Source organism: Sphaeramia orbicularis, chromosome 4 (assembly GCF_902148855.1).
Source record: "Sphaeramia orbicularis chromosome 4, fSphaOr1.1, whole genome shotgun sequence".
NCBI classification, from domain to species: Eukaryota; Metazoa; Chordata; class Actinopteri; order Kurtiformes; family Apogonidae; genus Sphaeramia; species Sphaeramia orbicularis.
This window is the reverse complement of record NC_043960.1, coordinates 35658937-35684251: the sequence shown is the minus strand read 5'-3', so window position 1 is coordinate 35684251 and position 25315 is coordinate 35658937. Positions and strand designations below refer to the sequence as shown.

Below are 25315 nucleotides of genomic sequence, written 5' to 3'. Positions count from 1 at the left end.
ATAAAGTTTATTAAATGTATACTGAACACATTTTTGCTTCAATCCAGATGATGCACATTATATCTGCTTTACATCTGTGTCCACAGTGAAGCTAATCAAATCTCATGTTTATGTTTTCCCCTCCAGCTAAACAGTGACTCTGCTACAGATGACACGGCATCCAACCACGTGGACTCTCTGCAGCAGTCTCAAGAATCCTCCAGCAGCGTGCTGACTGAGGAGGCCACTGTCCTGCCTTCTCTACCTTCCCTCCCTCGAATGGATAGCCCCGTTTTGGAGATGGCCCACTCAGACAGCACCAGCAGCCAGCTGCCTGAGGTGCGATCAATTGGGAGAGGCAATAATAAATTGTGGTGTTCGGGTGCTTTCTAGCTCGCCTTTTTCTTTCTGTTTATCTTTGTATGTGTTTCTGCTGTACTCGCTTGCTTGGTAGAAAGCCAATCAGCAGCCTTCAGGGAATTTGGGTTATGGTAAAGGTGCTGTTTCTGAAACTCATCTACCTTCTGGCAGGTTAAGACATTGGAGCTTTTTGCGCTGCTTCGGCCTCCTTTTGCTACTTTTTGCTTTGCTCTGGGTACAGGTGCAGAGGGCTTAGCTCTAGCTCCCTTAATAGTTGTGCTGTGGGGCTTTGCTTGTGTGATTTGGGGAGAGATGAAAAAAAGCTCACCTCAGGTCAGCTGTCACTGCTCACCTCCAATAACACAGCAACTGACCATTCCAACTAAACCCTCCATTAAAAACTTGTGAAATGGACACCAGCTACTTTATCTTCGCCTGAAGCATGTGTGAGTATGAGTCCATAACAAGTGGTGTGTAAACTGTACAAAATGAAAAGTATCAGTGCTCTTAATTAACCCTTTTATCAGCCAATTGATTTACTACCATATTAACACACAGCTTTGCTATCTACCGCTACTGACATTTACCACATGTTTTAACAATATTTGTGCTGGTCTGATTTACATTTGCTCTACTTGAGATGACAGAATCTAATTTAAATATAGAAATAGTCTTTACTCATATCAAGGTTATTACAGTCTTGCAGGTTTCATTGGTTTTTACACTAATTTCACTTTTTTTCAGTTTAGATTCATTTTTTGAAAACCTGGTATTCCCTTTTCTGTTTTTTTTTTTTTTTTCAGTTGCATTATTTTGTTATAATTTTTTTATTAATGAGGTATTTTTCAGGACTAATAGGTTAGCACTATTATTCTATACACACTTAACAAAATGTGTGTTTGTGTTATATGCAGAGAAATTAAATGACCCCACTCCCACCCTATACACAGACAAAAACAAAATGCATTTCCTTTACAGTTTCAAGTTACTTCATAATTTTTGCAAACACACACACACACACACACACACACACATACATATATATATATATATATATATATATATATATATATATATATATATATATATATATATATATATATATATATACATACTCTTGCTCATACATACATGCCTAATTTTTTATTTATTTATTTGTTTTAATTTGGTTCATTTCTGTTTACCACAATGACTCATATACATGTACTAGTGTGTGTCCACCTCTCACTGAGAGTCAAACACTTCAGTGGAACTTTCTAGGAACTCAGTCTATCCGGTGGTTTCAAGATCAAACCAAGGACATCTCTGCCATCACAGGCCCGGCTCTTAGTGAAATGAGCCCCAGATAAAACCATCAATACTCTTACTCATTCCCTCCAGGATGGCCACGACCACTTCTAAAAGCTTTCTGTAATATAGCTGCTGTCTCTTTGATGTACTGGCTGCCTGCCACACTCAGCTTTCCCTAATGCATTAGACTTTTAAATAAAAAAAAAAAAAAAAAACAAGACAGGAAAAACCAAGTGCTTTTAATTAGGATCCATCCTCTGTGCCATGTTGTAACATATCTCTCCATGTATCTGTGTGCTCAACAACAACATCATACAGGTATTATGCAACCGTAGGCTTGTGTCGTGAATGCCCTCTGCTTCAGATTACTGCTGTTTGAATTTGTTATGTGGCGATGGAGCATTATTTGCATGTAGTTATAGAGTGCCAGCCATAAATCAGACCTTTCAGATCTAACATGTATCCGGGCATACATTGCATTCAAGTGCTGTTCTGTTGGCTCTCACTCCTATGTCATTTCATCATGATGCTACCGTTTTATTAGTACAGAGGCCAGGTTTTTAATGGCATTCCAGTGATAAATTGATACTGGCTCCTGTTTATTGATTCTTTTTCATTTTATTTAATTTCTCATGAGAGATGTTAGCTCATGGAGTGACATCAAGAGCGATCTCTAAGGAAGTTAAGTAATGTACAAAATGCTGACTTGGCTCCCTTTTGTATAATTGAGGCTAATATGTGTTGCTAAGTGAAATCTATAGCTGTCTTAAGTCATGATATTGGACTGTTTAAGTAGTGAATGTGTGTTCTTCAGTTTGCTTTAGGAGCTGTCTACATGATACTGAAGTAACCGCTCAGAAAAATGTCAGTGTTGATGTACAGTGTGATTTTATACGGTGCTATCTGTCCACTGGCTACTGACTGCCTCCTTCTGGTTTTGTGTTACAGGATGCTGTAAGTATGACAGCAGCAGATGAGCTGAGCAGCAGTGTGAGTGAGGACACGGGGTTTTGCAGTGCCCCCCCTCTGCCCTCTGACCCCCCAGAGCTCTGTGACCTCCCAGACTCACAGGATCCTCAAGAGCCTCAGGATATTCAGGATGCTCAGGACATCCCGGACCCTCAGGACACCCAGGACCCTCAGGATGACCTAGATCCTGCCCCCCCTCCCCCTCCAGCCATAGACACCCCGCCGGGGTCCGTCTGTGAAGAGGAACCCCAAACGGTTTTGCCACTATCGCTGCCCTTACCCCTTGCACCAGAAGAAACGAAACCAGATCCAGATCCAGACCCAGACAGCACCTGTGGGTCTATGTGGGAGGAGGATGTGACGCAGGCCCTGAAGGAGCTAGATGAGCGCTGTGAGGAAGAGGAGGCAGACTTCTCTGGCATGTCCAGGTAATTGAATCAGGTCTGCAGTGCATGTTTTGACAAATAATCAGACAAGATGCTTGTGCTGACAATGGCCTTCATCATTATCTGTGGTTCAAATGAGAAATAAAACTATGTCTGTTTAACGCACATTTAGGCTGATGCCATGAGAGGATCCACTATAATTGCATGTGACCTTTTTGGATCTCATTCCATTTGACTTAATATTTATGTTTCACATTTCTGGGCCAGTCTTATATCATTTTAGCACCAGTAACCTATTCATTAATGCAAAGCACAATAATTGTTTACATATAATCTATTAGAAGTCTTAATATCAGAAAATATAGGTGGGTCATTTGCACCTATAAAACAGTCTTGTTGTATCCATTAGCCTACATTAGCTGTGAGTAAACAGGAACTCACTCAGGGTACATTTAAAGTGTTCTTGCTGATTCTTAACTTGGTTTATCAACCAGCTAGGTAGATGGCTAGCACAAGGAAATATTCAACAAAATAAGAAGCTTATTACCCTGTGTTCTTTGACACTATTGTTATATCTTGTGTTTTGATTTGTTCAGTGATTTCTGCTAGTGATTTGAATAAAAGCAAGTTCATCATTACCCTCGGCCACACTGGCCGAAGGGTATTGTCATCACTTTGTCGCCCGTCCGTCTGTCTGTCCGTATGTGCAAAAACGTTGGCATGCACTGATAAGTCAGGCTATCGGGTGGCAGTAGTGCAACTGATAAGTCAGGCCAGGGGTTTTCAAATGTGCACATGTTTTGCTTTTAAAGTTGAAATCCTTGCTAAAAGTCTCTCACTGTCAACTTAAGTGCAGTTTGATAAATGACAGTGTTAAATTGTAAAGTGTTTCAGTTCATCACTATCAGACAGGTCTGAAGTATTAAGGTTCGACACATTTTAGAACACACAGTTCCAGTGGCGACTAAGTACAAATGGTAGAAAGACTATGCTTGTTAATGAACCGATTCTTGAGGGGGACTTTGAGAACATCTACATTAAAGCATTAATTTACTGTTTTGGTTCAAGTAGTACAAGACAGGCAAAAATATATTTGTGGTATGGCTGCTTACAATTAAAAAAAATATGGATAGACTACAGGTTTAGATTAGCTTCTGTGAGATAATGGGTAATTTCTTCCTTGGCTTGGCTCCCATGTGAGTTGTGACTATGAAGGTGGGCCAATGTATGCTGGCTCCTGGCCACTTCTTAACAGCCACTTTTCAAGGTTGGCCACTTGTTTGGATGACAGTTGTAAATTCTGGTTTAAAATAAACCTAAAGGAATATAAATAAACAAAGCTTTTGAACAAACATGAAGCATATGCATATATAGTGATTGACATAGCATTTTGCTAGCATTGCAGTTCTGAAGGTCTTTTGCTAGCTAAGCCATGTATGATTGATGTCCATGTGTAAGAAGGGCTTACTCTGAGTGATTGTCTAAGATGCAGGGCACTAAATGGTTTCATGTATTTTCTGTCTATGAGGATTAATGTAAGTGGGAGCAGGAGGGAGGAAAAAAAAAACCTCTGAAACACTGTAGCACAGTGAGCTTTGAAGCTTGCTCTGTTTTGAAGCGTGTGTACGTGTCAGTGTGTGTTATGCCTAGCTTGAATAGAGCGCTCTGCAGTCTTGTGTGGGATGGGAGTGCAGTGCGCTAGTGCTGTTAGCAGTTGCAGTGCTGCAGACAAGGGGAGAGAGTAAGGGAAAGAGAAGCGATAGTTAGGGTGAGGATGAGGACAGAGACTGTGTCCGCTGCAGCGCTTGGCAGCGCAGGCTTCAGATACTTATATTCTGTCTGCTTCTTCAGGCTGTTTGGTCCTACAGGCCTGTGAGTATCTGTACGTGTTTGTGTGTGTGAGAGAGAGGAACGGAGAGGGAGGAGGGAGAAATGTTTGCATGATGCTAAATGCTAATAGCTCATATGTTGTTTTTGTGCTAGAGCACTGCAGTAGATAGGAGCTCTCAATATACTGCAGCAAAATTGTCTGCAGGAAAGGAGGCAGAGGAACAAACATGAGGTTGTTTACTTATTGGGAGTTGGATGAGCATGTGTATGTGTTTACATTTGTCCTTCAGTGAACACTGAGGGGAGTGTGGAACATGTCGGAGTGTTGCTTATTGGCCCTTGTGTGTATTTTAGTCAAGATGAAGGTGACGCAGACTGCTTCCCAGAGATTCAGGCCTCTCCGCCCCCTTCGCCCTTCCTCTCTGCCATCCTGGCCGCATTCCAGCCTGTTGCCTATGACAATGAGGAAGATGCCTGGCGTTGCCATGTCAACCAAATGTTGTCAGATACAGATGGCTCCTCAGCTGTTTACACGTTCCACGTGTTCTCCAGACTCTTCCAGGTAAATTCTTTTCACATGCTTTTGGATTTATTTTAGTTTTGGTTGTTAGAATTCCACCATATCTGCATTATTACAGGCCTTGTTTACGTTGTTTTAAGATTATTTTTATTTACATGTTTTTAAAACAGAGCATTCAGAGGAAATTTGGCTCCATCACACATGCATCTGTGCGCTTTCTTGGTGAAAGACTCCAGCGAATGGGCAATCAGTTCCTCAGCTCCCTGGAAGTGATGACTTCTCGCTCTCAGTGCCCCACTGTGCTGCTGGATGCAGAGACGGTGAGGCTGTCCTGCTTGGTTTTCCATTTGAATACATCTGAAAGTGACAGTACTGTGGTAGCAGTACCATGTATTCTGATGCAGTTTGTGTATTAGGGATGAGAATCAGAGTCATAATAAGGTACTATTAACATACATTGTCCACAATCTTGATAATATCATGATGCAGCAATTTTACAGTACTCCATACATTGCATGACAATCATCTGTGAATCTTAACAGTGTCTGTAACTGGAGAAAAAAAATTGAAATTTGTAACATGTAGGATTCTGGTAGTTATGTGTTGCATTGTGGTGTCAGTTACACAACATTTGACTTATGTTAGAATCTCTTTAACACACATATTCTCACTGCAATTGCCATGCCCACTTGCGCATGACTTTTATTGAAAATAAAAAAAGCATCTTCTCAATATTTTAGCCATCTCTATTATGTATATCCTTCATTACCTGTGAGTCCTGCGGTAGGTTTGTTTGTGTGCATTGTGTATGAAACCGGTGTTGGTGTGGGTTAATGTTTATGGTGCCTTGTCATTGTAGCTGGTCTCTTGTGGACTGCTGGAGACTCTGAAGTTTAGTGTGCTGGAGTTGCAGGAACACCTGGACACCTACAATGCCAAGAGAGAAGCAGCAGAGCTTGTAAGTTACCACATATAGTCCAGATTCTCCTGCATTCTCTGTTCTGTTGAGAACATAGAAGATGTGAAACAAAGCTTTAAAGGCTAACACTGGTGCACTTCCAGAGTATTAGCTGTTGTGTCAGGAATTGTTTGTTTGAAACTTAAAGGAAAGGCCTCTTCTCTCAGGAGACCTGAGCTTGGAGGCAGGTGAAAACTGCCCTTTATCCTTATGGCATCACCGTTTGAAGGCCACAAAGACGTTGAGACAAATAGCTGATGCTGTAAAAGATAATCCGTTGTGCGTCTCATCAGTGGGGCAGACATCAAATCAGTGGAGGCTATGAGTAGATTTAGCTGCCGTTAGTGTCTGCATCACTACTGACATTCTCCGCTGAAGGGATAAAAATAACCCTCAGCGCTCCTAAATCAGTTATGGGAGCCAGGCAGAGGGAGCTGTGAGGGTTGGGTGGAAGGAGGAGCATAGGGGGAGGGGAATAAAGAGAAGAGATGAGATTGCAGAGGGTTCTGGGATGCAGGGGCGCTAATTGAATGAGACGGCTATGGTCCCTGGAGGACTAGATACTATCCCGTTCTCTGAAACAGGCCCTTTTTAATTCGCTAAGTACAACACCCTTATTAAATCATCCTCCCTGACCAACTTTTATTGTATGCACACACAAATGTACTGTACATGGATGCATCCGAGGAGAGAAAAATCTCATGTGTTCCCTCTGCTACCTCCTCTAATCCTTTATGGTTTTTCCTTCTCCTGTCTTGTGTCTCACCCCTGTGAACCTCATAGTGGCTGGAGAACTGCAGGAAAACATTTGGTGACAAAGACAGCAGCCAGCGACCTAACACTCACGCACAGGTAAGAAGGAATTCTCAAGTGTAAGGTAATCCAGAGGGATGTTTAAGGTGACAAACTTACCAGGGTTCTCTCTTGTTCTGACCACCATGATACATAATTTTGACGAACATTGAAATGGATTAAGGTTTAAAAATTATTAAAATTAATTTTAAATCATCAAGGTGTTCCACTTGGATTCATTTGACCTCAGTTGTATTGTGTTAGTATCTATAACTTTTTCTACTATTCAGCTCTGGAAAAAAATTACAGACCGCTTCAAAGAGATCAGAAACAAAACAAGCTGTTTGCATTTTTGCACCAGGAGTGTCATAAAACATTGAACAGTAAAGTGAAGGCCTGGTGGGGAGCATAAAATAAACATGAAAGCTGTGATTGAAAGTCAGGGTTAGTCCACAAGATATTGATTTGTAAACTCTTCCTAATTTACAACCAGGGAATCAGTCTTCCTGCCTGAAGACGAGAAAAAAATACAATCTTTATCCTCTAATTCAGATAAAAAGTTGTTTTATTGGCATCGTCTTATATAAAACAAAACACGAGTAAAGTTTGCACATGTTGGAGTAACCAAAAATGTAACATGGTAGTGACAGAAATATAACAGACTGTTTATACTTATTATTTGTATTTTTACTGACTGGAATAATGTTAAAAAGAATTTTTAAGAAAATATATATAGTTTTTGACCACAAAAAAACTGAATTTAGCAAGCTTGCAATGCTAGTATAGAGTATGGAATAAGTAAAACATCGGAAGGAACCTGTTTTCATTTTAATTCACTGTTTGAAAATCACTGCATTCTTTGTTACTTTTAACCAGTTGTCATCTTGTGCAAATAAATACCCTAAATGACAAGGTTTTACTTGGCATTTGAAAGAAATGTCAGTAGTTTGTAAAATAAACAAAAATACTCCGTTTACTCAAATACAGTCGTGGAAAAAATTATTAGACCATCAAAAATCATCAAAAACAATAGTTATGCAATCAAGTACTAACTCCTGTGTGTATCATGTGACTAAAACGGACAGAAAAGAAAACATGGAATGCCTAAAAGCACTATTTTTGTAAGTACAATGCCATAGATATTGATGTAAGAACTGAAGTGATTTTGGTTATTATCAGGAAAACATGGAGAATAGATAGATATCAGCTCTTGAATTAAACTATTATGAGCTATTTTGTTATCATTTTATTTGTCCAAACAAGTATACCTTTAGTTTTACCAGGCATTAAAATGAACAAGAAACTGAAGAAAACAAGGGTGGTCTAATAATGTTTTTCGCGACTCTACTTACCAGTAGATAATATAACTAGTGGTCTCCTTTTTTCCAGAGTTGTTACTGTGCACAACATCACTTAGTCTGAGTTCTGTGCACCGCTCCGTGGACTTAATGCCCACACTTCCCTTCCCTTATCCACCCACAGAAACACTTCCTTAGGTCCAAAATGAAGCTGTTTTCAGTCCCAAGCGTGACACATTCAGAGATCTTTTGGATTTAACTAATTTCCCTCCTTCTGTAGCCTCTGCTACGTCTCCTCTTTTTCCCTCATCATACATGCTGCTGTCAAGCTTTTCAGAATAAGGGTTTCTATTACTGCTAAAGTGAGCTCATGTGTTTTGGCACTGAGTCTTCCCTGACCTGTATGAAGGGAAGTTGATAAACCAACACTCCTCGCCCATCAGGTCACTGTGTCTCAGCTGCCTTGTTAAAGCTCACTAATTCTTGGTCTTTCTCTCCCTTTGTTTTGTTTGTGTGTGTGTTGTATGTGTGTGTGTGACCTGCTCACCTTCTTGCTTAGCAAATGGAAAATCTAGCAGTAAGTGGTTCTCATATTATAGACTCTTAATAATAATCATGACATCCGGACAAAAACACTGACCATCTCATCTCTCTGTACATCCTGCGCTGTCTGCAACCCCAGACTGTGCTCTGCCAACACTCCCACCCACTTCTTCATCTCTGTCTCGCCTTGATCGCTCATGTAACCCCACCACCACCACCCACCCAATCAGAATGTACTCTGGACTGCAATATGTCCTTTTTATTTCTGTTGGTACCTACTGTATGATCAACCTCTGATTGTGTCTGCAGATAGATATCTTAATTTGTCACAGTGAATAGTTGCCATTTGTGTAACGTTTAGGGAAAATGGATGGAGAAACAAAGAGATTTCCACTTTTATTTTGCATGTTTATTGGTCCTAGGGCTGGGCGATATTAGTCAAAAAATCTATATCTGTATTTTTAGGGGTAAGGACAGTTGTACACCAATGTTAGATGTCAGAAGCACTTACATTAAAATAAAATGCAAATGCTGGGTTTTGTCCCTATTTGGACATATACAGCTGTAAAATATGCAGATGAAAATAGTGAAACATTTTCTCAAGCAGCCAGTGACTGAAATGGTGTCCACCTCTGTCTCTTTTAACACATGAGCAGAAAGGCTGATAATGCTCCCCAAAACAGGAAATTGATCTCAATCTCTTCAAATAACAGCTCGCCTGCTGTGAATGTTGTCAGTAAAAGCATGAAAAAACACAATATTTAACTGCACAACAGCTGCTTGGAGAGATAAACACAGAAACATCTATAATTTGATATTCATGTTTAATAACCACTGGTGGTCCAAAGGAAGAAATTAAGTATTTGGTCAGTTTACTGCAATCTACAGGAGTTTTATGCAAGATGTTTTTTTCTGCCACTCGGGGAAAAGTAAACCCTAAATTGCCCTAAATTAATTTGGCTGTTGTTGTCTGCAGATGTCAGTGTGTCTTTGTGTAATTCTAGTTTTACACACACTTTGATGATCCAATAATGCAAAAATTTCAACTTTAGAGACGTTTGTGTTTCATAAAAATAGTTTCCATTTATTGTGAAATGTGGTAGACTGCAGGTAGAGGGCAGAGATGTAAACACTGGCAGAGAAAGCATGAAAGAAACTGGTTAAATGTGGCGTGTAACCCTAAAGAGTATTATCTCATTCTGTATGTCATTGGGAAATGTACCCCATAAAGTCGATATACCGCCCAGCCCTAATCATTCCCCATTTGTGTTCAAAGTGCCTTTTTTTAATCCTCTATATTGTCCTGGATTAGGGTCTTAACTATGAGTCTTTGAGTCATTCATCTAGTTAGTCTCACAGGGGTCACCGGGGCGCGTATGGCAGCGTCAAACATGGTGATGGAGAGTTTTCTAATTGAGATCTCTGTGACTAATTGTACTAGCAGTAGACTCTCACCTCTCGCTCTGTGGCCTGAACCTTGAAGCCATGTTAACCTTTTCATCTACTCCCATGTCTCTAACCCAGGATACCCATCTGTCTTAATCATACGATCATCAGAATAATTTCAGTGCACAGGAAGCCATTATGCCGCCATGTGACTCCCCTTTATGTTTCTGTGTGCAGGAGCTGGAGTTATGTCGCAGGCTCTATAAGTTGCACTTTCAGCTGCTGCTGCTCTTCCAGGCCTACTGTAAACTCATCAGCAGAGTGGACACCATCAAGAGAGAGGCAGAGGTGAGACTAAAATCTAAATCATCGTTATATATAAGAGATCCTATGGGTTTTGTTATCATTCTGCATTTGGGTGCTTCTATGAAACTGGTCCCTAAAACCAGGACATGGGGGCTAAAAATTCAAACCAGATGTAGACTAATGTTATGAAGCAAGTTTGGAAGCACTTTGGGTCTATTTTAAAAATAAATATTTACTGAGATAAAAGAGAAACTATTTTTCAGATAAAACACATTTTTATACAATAATCCTCATCTAACAATAAAACTGAAACAAAAATTACATGCTGCAATTTTTAAAAAGTATCTCTTTAGTCTCTCACAGGTACACTTTGGGAATCGAACTAATTATATAAGGCAGAGTGTTTCACAAAAATGACCACTGTTGCAAAATCACTCATGATTTATGTGTTTAAATGGGCAGGTTCTGCGTGTAACGCGAGTGGACACGATGGGTTACATGCAAAACCTGGAATGAGAATGCTGATTAATTAAAAACCTGCATGTCTGGATTAGAAAAACCAATAGGATCGTCACATTTAACACTGTGTCTTTATTTCTTGCAGTATATAAGACCATTTCAAGCCATGTTTTCCAGATCAAATGCACTGACATGTAGGTAGCTTTTCCTGTCCCAATTTTGGTCCTATTTTTGGCTCCAATATTTTATTAAAAATGCATTAATTTTTGGATCGCTCTTATCTAAGGTCATCATTAGGTACATCCTGGGGGGAAATATGTCTAAATTTCTCTTATTATTGGGTCTAAATAGCTGTGCCAGGTACCAAAATGAACCCAGTTTCACAGAAGCTCCCATCTACATTAGGGGTATATTGTCTTCTCTGTGCCATTGAAGGAAACTGTACCACTAAACATGAGTTAAAACACCTATATTTTAACGTGCACATATGTTTCTAAACCCCTCGACCTGTACTTTACATATTGTTATGTAAGAAAATGCTCGTTTTTCTCATAAACTTACTATTTATTTTGTTGCTCTTGTGTATTTAGTTTTATATGTGAAATGAAGTAGTTGTATGAAAGTGTTTGTAGCTGTGATTTCAACCACAACCCCCTTGTTAAGAAGAGATCTTCCAGAATAAATTAAGATAATACTTTTTTTTTCTCTTTTTTTTTTTTTTTTTTTACATTGTGATAGAAGCATGCCATGGATCCCTTCTCTACCAAATAGCACTCTGTATTTTTATTGTCTCTCCTTTTTCATTTCTTCAGGATACAAGTTGCTTAGGTTTGGGTGGGGTTTTAACTTTATCTCAGACATGTGCTTTCCTGGATAATGTGGCTGCTTGCATCTTTTTTCCATCTTTTCAATCAGACTATCAAGAAGAGACAAATCACATTATGCTGCATCATGCTGTAACAGCAGTGTTCTCCTCTAACTGCTGTCTCACTGCCTCTCAGTATTTTATTGTGTTGTTTTGGTTCTTGAAATAATACACAGATTAGACATAGGTTTGAATGTTAAATGTTAGAATGGGTAGAACTCCTTTTTCCTAATCGATGGCTGACATTACTGTATCTGTACTGTGGTCAGTTCCCATCCAGGCTACATCTTGATGGAACTTTAATTAGATTAAAGTGCTTAATGAAATTAAGGGATCCCACATAAGGAGTAATGGGGTCGGTCCCTGAGTTCATATGTAATTAAGAGCTTTATTTTACTGACCTCTTCCATAGGTTTTGCACATTGAGGCTTGTGTTATGCAGAGCATATTAATGGTGTTGTTGTAAATGTTGTCTTGTTTCTAAGGTGACCAACATGTCTGAGGAGCTGACTATCTTGGAGAGCTGTCTGAAGGAGGCAGAAACAGGAAATGATGGTCAGGAGGATGTGTGTATGTCAGACACTGCCCAGACCAACACAGAGGCAGCGATCCAGTCGCTGATTGAGACTCTGAGAGCCAGAGATTTCAGCTCTGCTCTCATACAGGTCAAAATCTTTAGGTAAGATCAGCAAACAATGCCACAGCTCAGTCAAAATGTGCGAAAATGTTTTTGTACATCAAGCTTGTAAAAAGTAATTTTGTTGTGACCCAGTAGTATTCCATTAAATATGAGAAAAGAACAAGAACTGAAAGAATTGTACTGAGAACTAAGAAAGATGACTCTGTTCACTTCAGATAGAATTGTCATAATGTCCTCCTTTTACACTGATCCAGTCTCTTAACTTTATCAGTAAAAAACCTAATGAAAGTGAAGTCACCATCATATGGAAATGAGTCTGCAACAGACACATGCACAGCTGATCCAATCTGAACTGTACAAAAAAAGGAATGAGAAATTAAAGTCTACAAAAGCATCATGAACAGGTCTGTCCACCCACAGATGGAGCTACTTAATATTAAGATTACACTTATATTTTTTGACGATGGATTGGTTAACCTGCACAAACTAATTGAAACCTGTTTGACAATGCCACAATATTGATATGATGATAATGAAAAATGAAATTAAAATTGTAACACTTCTACTAGTAATGAAGCTGCTGCACTACACTGGTTATTGGTCAGCTTCCACAGGAAGAAAACACAACAGAACTACATTAATATTTACAACATGTTAAATATTTCAAAACTAACCTAAATAATTAACATGTTAATTTGACAGACCAAAATAATTACAACAAGAACTTGAATAAAACAGTGAGTTGACACTATAGAAGACAAATCATTAAAAACAGTTCAATGATGAATGGAACAACTTCAGAGCTTCAGTCAAAATTTGGAAAAGCATCTGGTCTTTCAAGGCTTTTCTTGATCTAAACCTTTTCCTGTTTGTTTTCAGGTCTTTGTGGCCAAATGACATCTTTGGCAATGAGACAGACAACGCAGTCCAAACCCTTCTGCACATTTACTTCCGTCACCAGACGCTGGGTCAGACGGGCTGCCTGGCCGTGGTGGGCCCCAGCAGGGACCTGTCCCAAGCCAGCACCCGCCTCATGGAGCTCAACCTGCAGATTCGGGAGGCTCTGAGTCAGGCACAGACCTGCCAGTCCCACACCACCATGGTCAGCACTGGGCTGTGAGCCTGTAGGCCGCCAGCCTGGACTAGACTGGACTAAAAGGCTCCCCCTAGTCTACACCAACCTCACTCAGCTGGAGAGGGAGGGGTCGACGGGGAGGGGCTTCAGAGGAGGACACGAGAGACTCCACATATAAAGGGCTAAAGGATGTGTGGGAATAACTGTGACTCTTCATATGTATTATGACATGTATGAACGCGTAAAGCTAATATCTTTTCCCAGACTAAGCCAACTTGCAAAATTCCGTTGCAATAAGTCACGTGGTAGAGTGCCTGGAAAAGAATGAGAGGAAGCAGTGGGCTGAAAACTTTTCTCTTTTCTTTGATTTGATCTTTTTGTTTCCTCTCTGTTTTTTTCTTCTTTTTTTCTGTTTTTGTTGGATCTGACCTGATGTACCAACCGATGGCCTCCTCAGGGCCTGGTGTGGGAGCTGGTTTGTTGAAGCGTTTAAGACAGACCGCCCAGAGGAGGTGTGTGAGGAGGGGACACACCGTCAAGATTCCAAACAGAAAAATCTTGTTTAAAAAAGTTTTCAAAAGCATGCCTGAAAGAGAAGAGCGCTGCAAGAATATTTTTTTGAGAAATGTATTTTTATTAGAGCTAACATCCTAGGTTGTAAATGTTAGGATATTTAACATGTAATTGTAACCCTGTGGGGAACGTTTGCCCTCAGGGAGTGTAAAAAGAGATATATATCTGTTTATTGATCTGCTTTGAGAGGAAAATCCCCTTCAACAGGTCTTGACGCAAAACTCACTCTTTAACCAAATAAGTAGCTGCCTTTAGAGACTCTCGACTGTGTGATATATATTGGATATTCTGGTATATGCTCACACACAGATGCATATAATTGCACACAAGTGCAGACTGGCTACAACTCATTATGGAAACATAACTTATTTTACTCTGTATATATTTTAGAAAATGTATAGTGTAAAACCAGTATTTTTCCCTTGTACTTTTGTGTAATGCACTGTTCATCCATACAGGATGTATGTATAAAGCTAATGTGATAAGAGAAAGCCAAGACCAGATTTGAGTCTTTAATGATCCGCTCTACCTTTTTCATCCAGTCACACAAACTTCTAAATTTCCCAGAAGCTGCCTTGGTTGGTGGTTGTGGTCTTGCAAAAGGTGTCGGGGCTCATTTGGGACTAGCCACCCATCGACCTTGATGATGGTGATGGCATGAGGGATCTTATGTAGCCTCTGTCGCCAACCCAGCCAAGTCATATGCATTCCTTCTTTCCACTGTGATTATTTTTTTTATTATCCCCAGCGTAGGCTCTGCTTAAAGCTTTGAGGGGGAGGAAAACACTTTTCTGTCCATCGTAAAGCAGCGCTTGTCCTTCACCGCGTTTTGAAATGGCTGTTGCTGAAGCTGCACTCTGCTTTCAGAATGACCCTGCAGGACATGAACCGTTACCTGAATGCTTTCTGGAAACCTTGTCATGGCACATTAACAGTCACTGTACTCATTCCTCAGAGAGCTTTTTTTTCCCTGCTTGTCTGGTACATTTGAATGCTGTTCTTAATTATTTAATGAAAATATTATTTACCTGGAAGATGTTTTAATGTAGAGGTGCATTATACATTTTTTTCTTGTTCACTCACATACCAGCCTTCTCTCTGGATAAATAAAAACCTAATCAATATATTAAGTGTGGTTTGCAGTTAATCCCAAAGTTACTGGACACCTGAACATAATGCCCCGTTAAATGTAACCAAGTACACTTACTTGGTATAATCTTGGACTTATCACTTACTCTACAGTTTTCCTTCTGAAAGACTGAACTGTAAAACTCTTAATTTAATACAAAACACTCAAAGCTAAAGATTAAGCCAGTGTTTCTGGGGTCATAAGTCCACTTTGCAGACACCCATTTTTCCACAACACTGCTTAAAAGGGTGCTTTTCTGTGGATTAAACAGCCTGTATATAAAATGAAGCTCATGTTAAGCCTTTTCAGCAGTAAAATACACCAATATGAACAGAACTGTAAACTAAACATAGTAAGCCATGGACCATTTTACTGTTGTGACTAATACTTGTATGAGTACATTTTACTCAACACATACTGTAGAACTTGAAATCCAGAGTACTGTGTGGTAATAGTACTTCAATGAAAATTAATCTTAATACAGTGTCTTCATTTCAGGGACTAAAAATCTAAAACCAGGAGAATCAGAAGTTACTCAGGCGTAAACATTGAGGCAGATTTTAAGTCTCAAGTCCTCCACAAATTCACATCCTGCACACGCACCTTCTGTGATTTAATCAGCAATTAGACCCAAACTGCACGAGTGCAGTTATTAACTTTATAGTGTTCAGTGGGCAGAATCTCACCTTCACCTGAGTTCTGCAGAGACTAAGTCAAAGCATTTACAGTCCGAACATTTCCACTCACATGAGCCAAGTGAATAAAGTCACCTCAGTTCAGAGTGCAAGGAAGCCATTTATTACATGGTGAGTGTATGGCACACACCATCAATTCATCAACACAAAACAAGCATGAAATAAAGTAATGAAAGATCAAATATGTGGCTTGTACCCCAGATGCCTTCATACAGGCCCTGTGTTTAAAGTGTCCCACATATGACTGTTGTGACATGTTAGAGCAGAGTTCAGTGCAGATGTTTCTAGATGATGTATTTAAAGCTGAACGTGCTGTCACAGGAGAGCCGCTTGCCCTTGCATCTGCCACACAAGTCTTGTCTGTGGGGTCTCTTGGGGTCAACATGGCGTTGTGTGATCGCACAGCAACAGCGCGCTTTGTTACAAGTCTGGAAAAAAGTCAGGTTAGAGCACTGAAACGTGGATCATCATATGTGCAACATGAGACACTTACATGGCATGTGATGTCCTCAACACGGTAGGGGTTGAAGTCCTTTTGACATTTTCTACAGAACTGTTTGAAGTAAACCTGGAAAACATGTTTGATGGGTTGAAGCCATGTGGCAGTTCAGTTTAGTTGCTTTAGACTAATCAGGTGCTTACCTTATTGGTGCCCTGGACACACCACACATAAGCGCTCTCCCATCGCAGATTACAGTCTCTGCAGTGATAGTATCCATACTTCTGTTCCAGAAACTGGTAAAAACACAGTTATGCCACCATTCAGAAGTCTAAGGCCATTGTGATCCTGATCAAATGAAGTCTAGGTTCTTGTACATGGATGGAGGCAGACTCCTAGTGAAGCCTATATTGGTGTGGATGGGACTTGGGGCCATGACAGATTGGATACTTTAGTAATCCAGGGGGTATGTAACTAGTTTAATCTGAGTGTGAGAACTTTAATATTTCACCCCAGTCTGTAGATTGTCTGGGTTAATACAGAACCACATGTACTCTGGTTCAACTAGTTACATCTGCAAACTGTCATTTTTAAAGTAATTTGTGATGAAAGTTAACTTTAGGGAGACCGTATACTTATTTTAGTATTGAGTTTCTCCTCCATTTGATTTCCAAATCATTACCTTAAAATAATTCTCCCTGTAATTTGACAAAAAAAAAAATTCTTAATTTCAGGTGATATTTTTTGTATTTCCTGATAGAAAAAAGAAAAACCCTGACATTTTCTCAGTCACCATCATGTGGGCGGAGTGACGACTGACCACGTGACTATCTCACCTGGAACCTCACGCGCGTTTTGCCCTTTGACCCCTCCGCAGGGTTTGGCGCTTCTTCTCTCTTCACCAGCTGTTTCGGCTTGAGTTTTCGGCGCTGTTCTGGTACTTTTGTGGTGTTTTTCTCCTCGTCGTTTGCCCGGTTGTCCTTGCCCTTCCTCACGACGTTCTTTGTGGGGGACTCGGGCGGCTCTCCTGGTGGTTCCTCGGTCTCCTGGACCCCCCCGGATGGCTCCGCGTCCTGGTTTTCTTCCACCAGGAAGGAGGTGACGCTCCTGTAGGCGATGGGGGAATAAACAGCGATGGTGCGGGGGTAGCGTACGCCGCCCATGCCCGTGGGGCTGCCGGGGGCCTCGGGCTCCTGCGTCCTCTTCCGCCGCAGGTCCCGCTTCAGGGTCAGGAGGGTCCGCGGACCGATGGAGCACTGCACCGAGGCGTCCCGCTTCAGGTTGACCTGCACCCCCACGTCCCTGGTGTTGGCCTTCCGGAGCCGGGGGGTGAGTTTGGGGTTGATCTGGGACAGGATGGACTTGAGCTGGGCCCGCTGCTGGTTGTTGAAGGCCTCCGAGGTGTCTCCATAGCGGGACAGGTAACTTTTATATTTCCACCCCGCTTCTTTTGCCCGGGGGTACCTGCCCGCATAGGGGTTGTAAGATGAGTAATAGTAGCTGTCGACTGGTTCAGTTCCGTATGTAGCCATTTTGTTCAACCAACCACTGTGTGTAGGTGGAGCTGCTTAAATACACGTGCAGAGTGGACCCATTAGACCTGATTGGGTCCAGGTGTGACCCTCAGACCAGGTAGAAGAAGACCAGAAATAACCCACCACACCTGAACGGTCTGCTTCCACCTCACCTCAGAAGCAAATGTAAGTATTCACAACCCAGTATTAAAGTATAGAGTAGTCCTAGTGCACACATGAGGTTTGAGGTTTAACATGAATGTGTCCCTGCTGTAGATGATAGAACAGGCCTGTCAAAGGCTCCGTCCACACTGCAGGTAGAACTGGCCCAAATCAGACTTTTTTCGCAAATGGGATTTTTTATGACAGTCTGAGCAGCTCTAATCTGATTTTTTTCAAATCAGACCCAGGTCACTTTCATTTGCGGGCCTAAATCAGATACATATGTGATGTTTTGCAATGCGACAGTCATTGAAATGCAACAGATGTCAAAATTCAGTGCAAGAGGAGATGGGACCCAGTAAGATCCATATTAATGCTGCACTCCAGGCAACCCATAACCTGTGTTTTTCTACCAATGAAAATGCACTGGAATGGCAGTTAAATCCATGACTTCCCACCTGTGAACTTGTACTAGATCATGTACTTCCAGTTCCACACTCTGACGTCTCATGCAACAACAATGGTGGCTAACTACCACAATTCCTTGCCCTCAGGCAGTTTGGTGTGACTTGCCTAGAACGCTACAAAGTCATGAGTCAGGGCGTGAAGTCCTGACTTACGGGCTCAAAAACCTGCCTGAAACGCAGCATGACTTCCATAAAGACAGTGTACTGTCTGTAACATTCTCTTCCTCTGAACATGCAGGTCACTTCAGGACTGTAGGCTGTTCACACGAGTCTGACGGAAGTCAGATTTAAATTATGTGAACAACCACGCAAAAAACCTGATTTCATCAAAAAATATCTGTCTATATTGGACCTTGAGTCTGGAATAAAGTTGAATTGAATTGAGCATTAAAGCAGATCATTAAGACCTGCAGTGTGAATGTAGCCGAACATATGGCCCATGGGCCAAAGCATGGGTATCATTTTTATCATCTATGTTGTTTTTGTTCTGTTGTATCTTTTTATGCATTTTTGTATGTCCTTTTTGGCTCATTGCCTCTTTTGCCATTTTTTTCTTTATGTTTCCATCTTGTTGCATCTTTATATGTTTTTTTAACATAATTTATATACTTTCAGAGGTTACTAAATTTTTGTTGTAATTCTAAAATTTAATTCACATATCATGCTATTCCTCTGTATTTTACTCTGACAGTTGGTGACCTGATTAAAAACAGCACCATGACACATTTTGAGTCCCAACCCTAAGTCTGCGTCATAAGTTCCAAGATTGTTATATATATAGTGTTACTATCCTGTAAGAATCATGTATCTCTAAAAAGTCAAGTTCTCATGAGCTCAAGAAAAACAACTGTTTTCAGCTTTATGACAGTTTATTTTCCAGTAAATCCAATGAGATTTTAAAGAGTTTATTCAGATTAAGAAGAAGTTTAGTCTTAGTTCATAAAAAAAGGAATTCAACTTTGGTTCATCACAGATGTTCAAAAGGGACATATCTTAAGACACATGGTTTTCACTGGACAGGAGAGTGTTGAAAAAAGTACCTGGCATACAGTTGCGGAAAAAATTATTAGACCACCCCTTGTTTTCTTCAGTTTCTTCTTCATTTTAATGCCTAGTACAACTAAAGGTACATGTTTGGACAAATATAATAACAACAAAAATAGCTCATAAGAGTTTAATTTCAGAGCTGATATCTGTCCATTTCCCATGTTTTCTTGATAATAACCAAAATCACTTCAGTTCTTACATCAATAGCTATGACATCGTACTGACAAAAACAGTGCTTTTAGGCATTCCTTGTTTTCTTTTCTGTTTTAGTCACATGATACACACAGAAGTTAGTACTTGATTGCATAACCATTGTTTTTGATGACTTTTGATGGTCTAATAATTTTTTCCGTGACACTGTATGTCATCGAGTAAAAAGTATAATACAGTCTGGTCTATAAGTATATGGACAGTCTATCATCTGTACATCACTACAATGAATATGAAATGAAGCAACCAAGACTTAATCTCATATTAACCCATGAAGACCCAGTGTTATTTCAGCGGCAGTTCCTGAATGAAGTTTTCTCTGTATTTAACTTTTCTTAAGTGATTTATCACCATTTATTATAGTATTATTTTCTGCAATTTTGCTTTTTTCCCAGTGAAAATCATTTATTTTCCTATATTTAATTTATTTATCATGTAGATGTTCATTAATGTTCAGATTAAAGTTGATGGTTACTTTGTCAAAAACAAAGAAAACTGATTAAAAAATGACTTTTTCAGCAACGATATGAATAACTGAACATAAACTAAGTATGTCCATCCACTGTCATTGATCCAACTCCAAGAGTTTTATTGGTGAATCAATGTTGTGGAAGATGACGGTGTTTCCATGTTCACTACAGAACCTCTGAACATCCACATGTCATATCTGATGACCATGAAAAGATGACAAACTGCATTTTACACCAATTATTTACATGGATTAATAGGATTAGTGGATCAACGGGTATTAAACCGTTTACATCAGTAGATGTTTTTGGTTGATGGTGGATGTTTGGGTCTTTATGGGTTAAGAATTCCAGTTAACAACCACCAAATGCAAAATGAACACGTGGAATTTACTCCAAACTTTTTACCTGCTTCATTTGTCATAGAATAACCAGATGGTGGGAGGAGGCTGTAATTCTTAAATGGTTGATACAATATTTTATTAAACCCAATGAATTAAAACTGAAAGTCCACACTTCAATCACATTTTGAGTGTTTCCTTTCAGAATCACTGCTGGTTTACAGAGGCAGTGTCACTGTCCAAATACTTATGGACTTGGCTTCTGAGATGTAGTGAATTAGAAGCATAAAGTTGTACAATATGGAAATATTCAACTGAAGTCCAGTTGCTTAAGATAGCAATCACCACAATAAAAGGCGACAATGCAGAGGTTATATTTAGACGTCTTTATTCACTTGATACGGTTATTTCTATATTACACAATTTGTACATTTTGTTCAGACAGGTGGTCGATAATGGAGCACATAGTGGAGTGGCACTGTGTTGGTGGGAATGAAGATTTATGATATGTTTGTCTCTGTTTTAAAGCACTGTTCACCGCTTAAACAAAATACTGTCTTACTTTTGGTACTTTACTGAAGAAAAAAAAAGCGTATGATAAAATTGACTCCATAGCCGTGTTGTGTTCAGCAGTATATTAGACATGAACTGAGTCATGGCTATGTTGAATGATTGAAGTTTATGACATGAAGCACCTTTTTTTTTTAGCATTTTATGAACATTCTGGATATCCCTGCATAGTCTCCCTGTAACCCAGAGATTTTTTTCATTATGAAGGATGAAATGATAAATCCACTACATAGTCTCTTTCTACTCCTCGACCCCCTTAAAGAAGCACATTAAACCGGAGTTGGATCAGGAGGACAAGGGTCCAGCATGATGGTGTTGGGGTCACTCACTGTCACTGCACCATAAGATGAGTCAAAGTCAATGTCCTCATCATGAAACCTTTGATATGTGATGTCCGTGTCCTCACCATCCACCATAGGATCTGCTTTATGCAGGACCTCCTTCCTGTACATTCTGTAGGCCAGAATGAAGATCCCTGCCTCTGCTGCTTGGAACAGGGCGTAGAGCAGAGGGAACATGTACATCCCACCCATCAGCTGTGGGGGGAAGGCGAGCTTCAGGATGGCGGTGCACAGCTGCACGTTCTGGCATCCTGTCTCCAGGGAGACGGACCTGCGACTGTTGGGAGGCAAATCAAACAGCACGGCCAGACCATAACCTGCAGCGTAGCCGCACAGGGGCATCAGGATCGCCACCACATAGACGGACGGAGGGATGGTGGAGAGCAGGTCCGGCCCCAGCATGGCCCCGGTCAGGATGAACAGCATGACCAGGGTGACGAGCAGGGACCACAGTGACGCCTGGAGAGAGATGTAGGACACCATGAGGATGAACAAACATCATGATACATGTCTGAAAGAGGAGCCATGCCTCCATGATCCTCTGGAGGGGCTTTTTTACCTTTAAAGGGTATTTGAAATGTTTCTCCTCAGAATTACTGGTGTATGAGGGTAACAAATGGAAGTCCATTTTTACAAGTATTAAAAAAAACAGATGCTGGAGGTCAGAATACTATTTATATACTTTTATGCAAAGGACTTTTGAGATATTTTTACTAAATAATAGTTTATTGTCTCAACATAATCTCACAATTATGATTTAGTATCTCAGAAACATAACATTGTTGTCATTAAAAAAATATAAATGAAGTCACTGTTTTGATTCAAAGGATGTTTTCTAATTACTGTGACAGAAAAGGGATTCCATAATCATGAATGCCATAGGTTGCACGTGGGATTTTGGTTATTAATTATAACGGCCTGGATTTTTCTTAAAACTGAATCTTTCTCGTGGACCAGTGATGCTGAACGTTGCCGTCTGTTGTGACTGACGTGGCCCTCAATCTTCAGTGGCTTTTATCAGTAAAAGGAGGGAGGAGCCTTCCTGATACGGTGCCACTGATGTCACTGTTCTTACAGTCAGCATCTGTCTTATTAGAACAGCCACGGAAAATTACGCAGTGCGCTTTTGCGCACGAGTGGTCTTCACCAAAGTTATGCAGGGCTGAAACATGAATAAAATGGGACTTTTAAAAGTACAATTTTTTCATTCAGTAGAAAAAGTTCTTCTGATCACATTTACCTTTAAAACAATGTCAGCCACACGCGTGTAGCGGTACCTCAGCATAACTCCTAACCCAATAGGAATAAGAGTACTGCACAGGGTCAGGATGATGGCTCCGAAGGGCATGAGGTTCACCACGGGTGTGTTGATCCAGGCCCGACTGTAGATCCACAGACAGAGCGGCATCAGTACGAGTGCCAGCAGAGTGGAGGATATGGTCATGATGATGCTGAGAAGAGGAGCAAAGACGCACGGTTAGAACAGAGAAGGATGTATGTGGTGATCACTGATCAGACACATGGTGGGTCATGTTCAGTTTGTCAAACACCTACACGACCTGAGGGGAACATGCAGACCTGTGGAGGGACGGGATAAGTTTGTATAAGCTCAGCGCGCAAATCCTTGTGTTAGTTCTCACATGCTGTGTTCAAGTACACTATATGTACCTCAGATTCATCTCCCCGTGCACCAGCAGAGACATGATGTTTGAGAGGTTCCCTCCAGGACAGCAGCCACACAGAAGAACCGCCATCGCAGCCACATCATCCAGAGAGAAGGCGAGAGCCAACAGAAAGGCCACCAGGGGCATGATCACAAACTGACACACTAGTGCCAGCAGCACCCCGATGGGTCTGCGGATGTGCTCTCCCAGCTGACTGACCTCCACCGTGCAGCCCAGACCCAGCATCGTGAAACATAGGACCAGACCCACAAACACATTGATCCCATGACTGAGAGGGGAGTCCCAGAAGGCAGGCATCAGGTGAGGCTTCCCCGACGGCGGCGCAGCCATGAACTCCGCCTCGGCCCCAGTCCTGAGCGCGTTACTGCCTAAAAACACAGCATTACCGGCCACTTGTAATCCCGCCATGGGCACGTCCTCCACAGAAGCCGCACTTTGCTCCAAAGCGCGCGTCATGACAGACTCTATCCAAGCAGTGTTCAGCGCGTCACGACCCATCCGGCTGGAGTTCTCCATGGCGCAACAGGAGGACAGAGACTGTCCGCAGTTGGTTTGTGTCTGTAGCTGGTCGTGCGTAAAATGATTCCCCTAGTGGCGCACCGTCACTAATAAGAAACTGCTGCGGATCCTGTGGTCGGAGGATGTGATGGTGCCATGGCACTGTGTTTTAAGGCGACTTACTGAGTCAGACTGGTGCCACGGATTGGCTCCCAGACACACGCGCATCGCTGGAGGGGAGTCTGCACACGGTCTTAAGCTTCAGTGACAGTGGTTGGACCAATCAATAACAGCCAGGCTGCGCTTTTATACTGAGCCCCGCTTCATACAAAGAAAAAAAAAATCTAAAATACCGATCTGATCATTACATACTGACAAGTTTCCATTTGGAAGATTGTACCCAACCAGAAGATGCCACTTTCTGTCATCCTCTCTGTGGAATTGTTAAGGCTCACATCACACATGAGAGTGAAGCTGCAGTGAAGCAGCTGTTTGTCGAGGTTGAGTAAACACATCCTACATGAACCCAAAGTGCGCTGGTCTTTATGTTAGTGCATCAAACTATGAACATGCGGGTGCCCGGTGCTTTTGTCGGCGGTGCTGTTTCATTCAGGAAGTATGCGCATTACGCACGGGTCTGCAGACCAAACTTGAGGCGCAGCTCCGTGGTTTGGTTGGATGGACAGGATGGTTAATGCGAGGTATAATTGCAAAATGATTTTTGACACGTTCACTGCCTGAATATGTAATAATCTGGATTCTCTAAAACATTCACTGCTGTTGGAGTGATCCAAAACATTTATTGTGTACTTTAAAAAATCTGCACTCTTACCACAGATTATATTATGAACACGACACGACACGAGTTCTAGCTATGAAAAACTAAGTTAAAGTGTGTCCAGTTCTTTGACAGCAGTGGCGTTTACTAGATGAGCTGAGGTTTAACCAGACCCCAAATACTGTTCTCTGTTCAGTTTCTAATCAACAAAATGATATTTATTGATTCAAGTTTCTCAAATAAGTGTCCTGTCTTTTGACACTTAATCTAATATATCTCAGTATTTATGAAAAGTTGTTTTGTTATTTTGACAGTTGGCTTCAGTCCGGATCATACATCAGATGTCTTCAGGAGTGGATGTTCACCACTACATCCGCGGGTGGGATGGGAGAGTTTTTACTTTCAACGTCATTAGGATCCTTCCCTTCCCGGAGACACACAAGACCCTCATGATGCGTAATGCAACAACTAGAGCATCTGTACAGGTAAAGAGCACATTATGACACTGAATCAGCATCATGCAGGACACAGTTCACTGTCCCGTCAGCTCAGTTATGACTTCAACTGTGGTGGTTTTATTTGTACAGTACTTATCAAATGCAAATAACAGCATGTGTGAGTGGATAGACTTTATTTGTGGGTCTATTCTAATGCATTTGCTCTTCAGTTTAGATTCTTACTCGGGCTGTTTTCCAGTGATATTTGTCCACAGATATATTAATCCAAAGCTCTTCTTCCATGAA

General features: G+C 41.0%; 3 protein-coding genes across 3 annotated transcripts in view; 1 reads left to right on the top strand and 2 right to left on the bottom strand.

The window, feature by feature from the left end:
* Positions 1-15353, top strand: part of fryl (furry homolog, like) — a 60477-nt gene extending 45124 nt beyond the window's left edge. The window contains 10 exon segments of the mRNA XM_030132927.1: positions 127-318; positions 2578-3026; positions 5169-5376; positions 5505-5654; positions 6194-6292; positions 7076-7144; positions 8942-8959; positions 10549-10659; positions 12427-12620; positions 13461-15353. Of these exon segments, the coding sequence (XP_029988787.1) occupies positions 127-318; positions 2578-3026; positions 5169-5376; positions 5505-5654; positions 6194-6292; positions 7076-7144; positions 8942-8959; positions 10549-10659; positions 12427-12620; positions 13461-13701 (1731 nt within the window). The 3' untranslated portion in view covers positions 13702-15353.
* A 984-nt stretch (positions 15354-16337) lies between these two features.
* On the bottom strand, positions 16338-18024 carry zar1 (zygote arrest 1). The gene is made up of 4 exons (XM_030133026.1): positions 17329-18024; positions 16696-16788; positions 16547-16621; positions 16338-16481 (listed from the first exon to the last, which is right to left on the bottom strand). Exons 1-4 carry the CDS (start codon positions 18022-18024, stop codon positions 16338-16340), a joined length of 1008 nt encoding a protein of 335 aa, XP_029988886.1.
* Positions 18025-21136: 3112 nt separating this feature from the next.
* Positions 21137-23536, bottom strand: slc10a4 (solute carrier family 10 member 4). Its single transcript, XM_030132773.1, has 3 exons — positions 23280-23536; positions 22852-23062; positions 21137-22070 (listed from the first exon to the last, which is right to left on the bottom strand). Exons 1-3 carry the CDS (start codon positions 23519-23521, stop codon positions 21540-21542), a joined length of 984 nt encoding a protein of 327 aa, XP_029988633.1. The 5' UTR covers positions 23522-23536; the 3' UTR covers positions 21137-21539.
* Between the last annotated feature and the right edge of the window lie 1779 nt (positions 23537-25315).

Excerpts from the sequence above, each read along its gene's own strand:
- zar1 (XM_030133026.1), bottom strand. The coding sequence starts at position 18,024 with ATGGCTACATACGGAACTGAACCAGTCGACAGCTACTATTACTCATCT. Across the intron at positions 16,789-17,328 it reads AAACGCGCGTGAGGTTCCAG|TTTCTGGAACAGAAGTATGG; the intron begins GTGAGATAGTCA and ends TGTTTTTACCAG. Across the intron at positions 16,622-16,695 it reads GTGTCCAGGGCACCAATAAG|GTTTACTTCAAACAGTTCTG; the intron begins GTAAGCACCTGA and ends CATGTTTTCCAG.
- slc10a4 (XM_030132773.1), bottom strand. The coding sequence starts at position 23,521 with ATGCTGGGTCTGGGCTGCACGGTGGAGGTCAGTCAGCTGGGAGAGCAC. Across the intron at positions 23,063-23,279 it reads CACGGGGAGATGAATCTGAG|CATCATCATGACCATATCCT; the intron begins GTACATATAGTG and ends TCCTCTTCTCAG. Across the intron at positions 22,071-22,851 it reads TGGCTGACATTGTTTTAAAG|GCGTCACTGTGGTCCCTGCT; the intron begins GTAAATGTGATC and ends ATCTCTCTCCAG.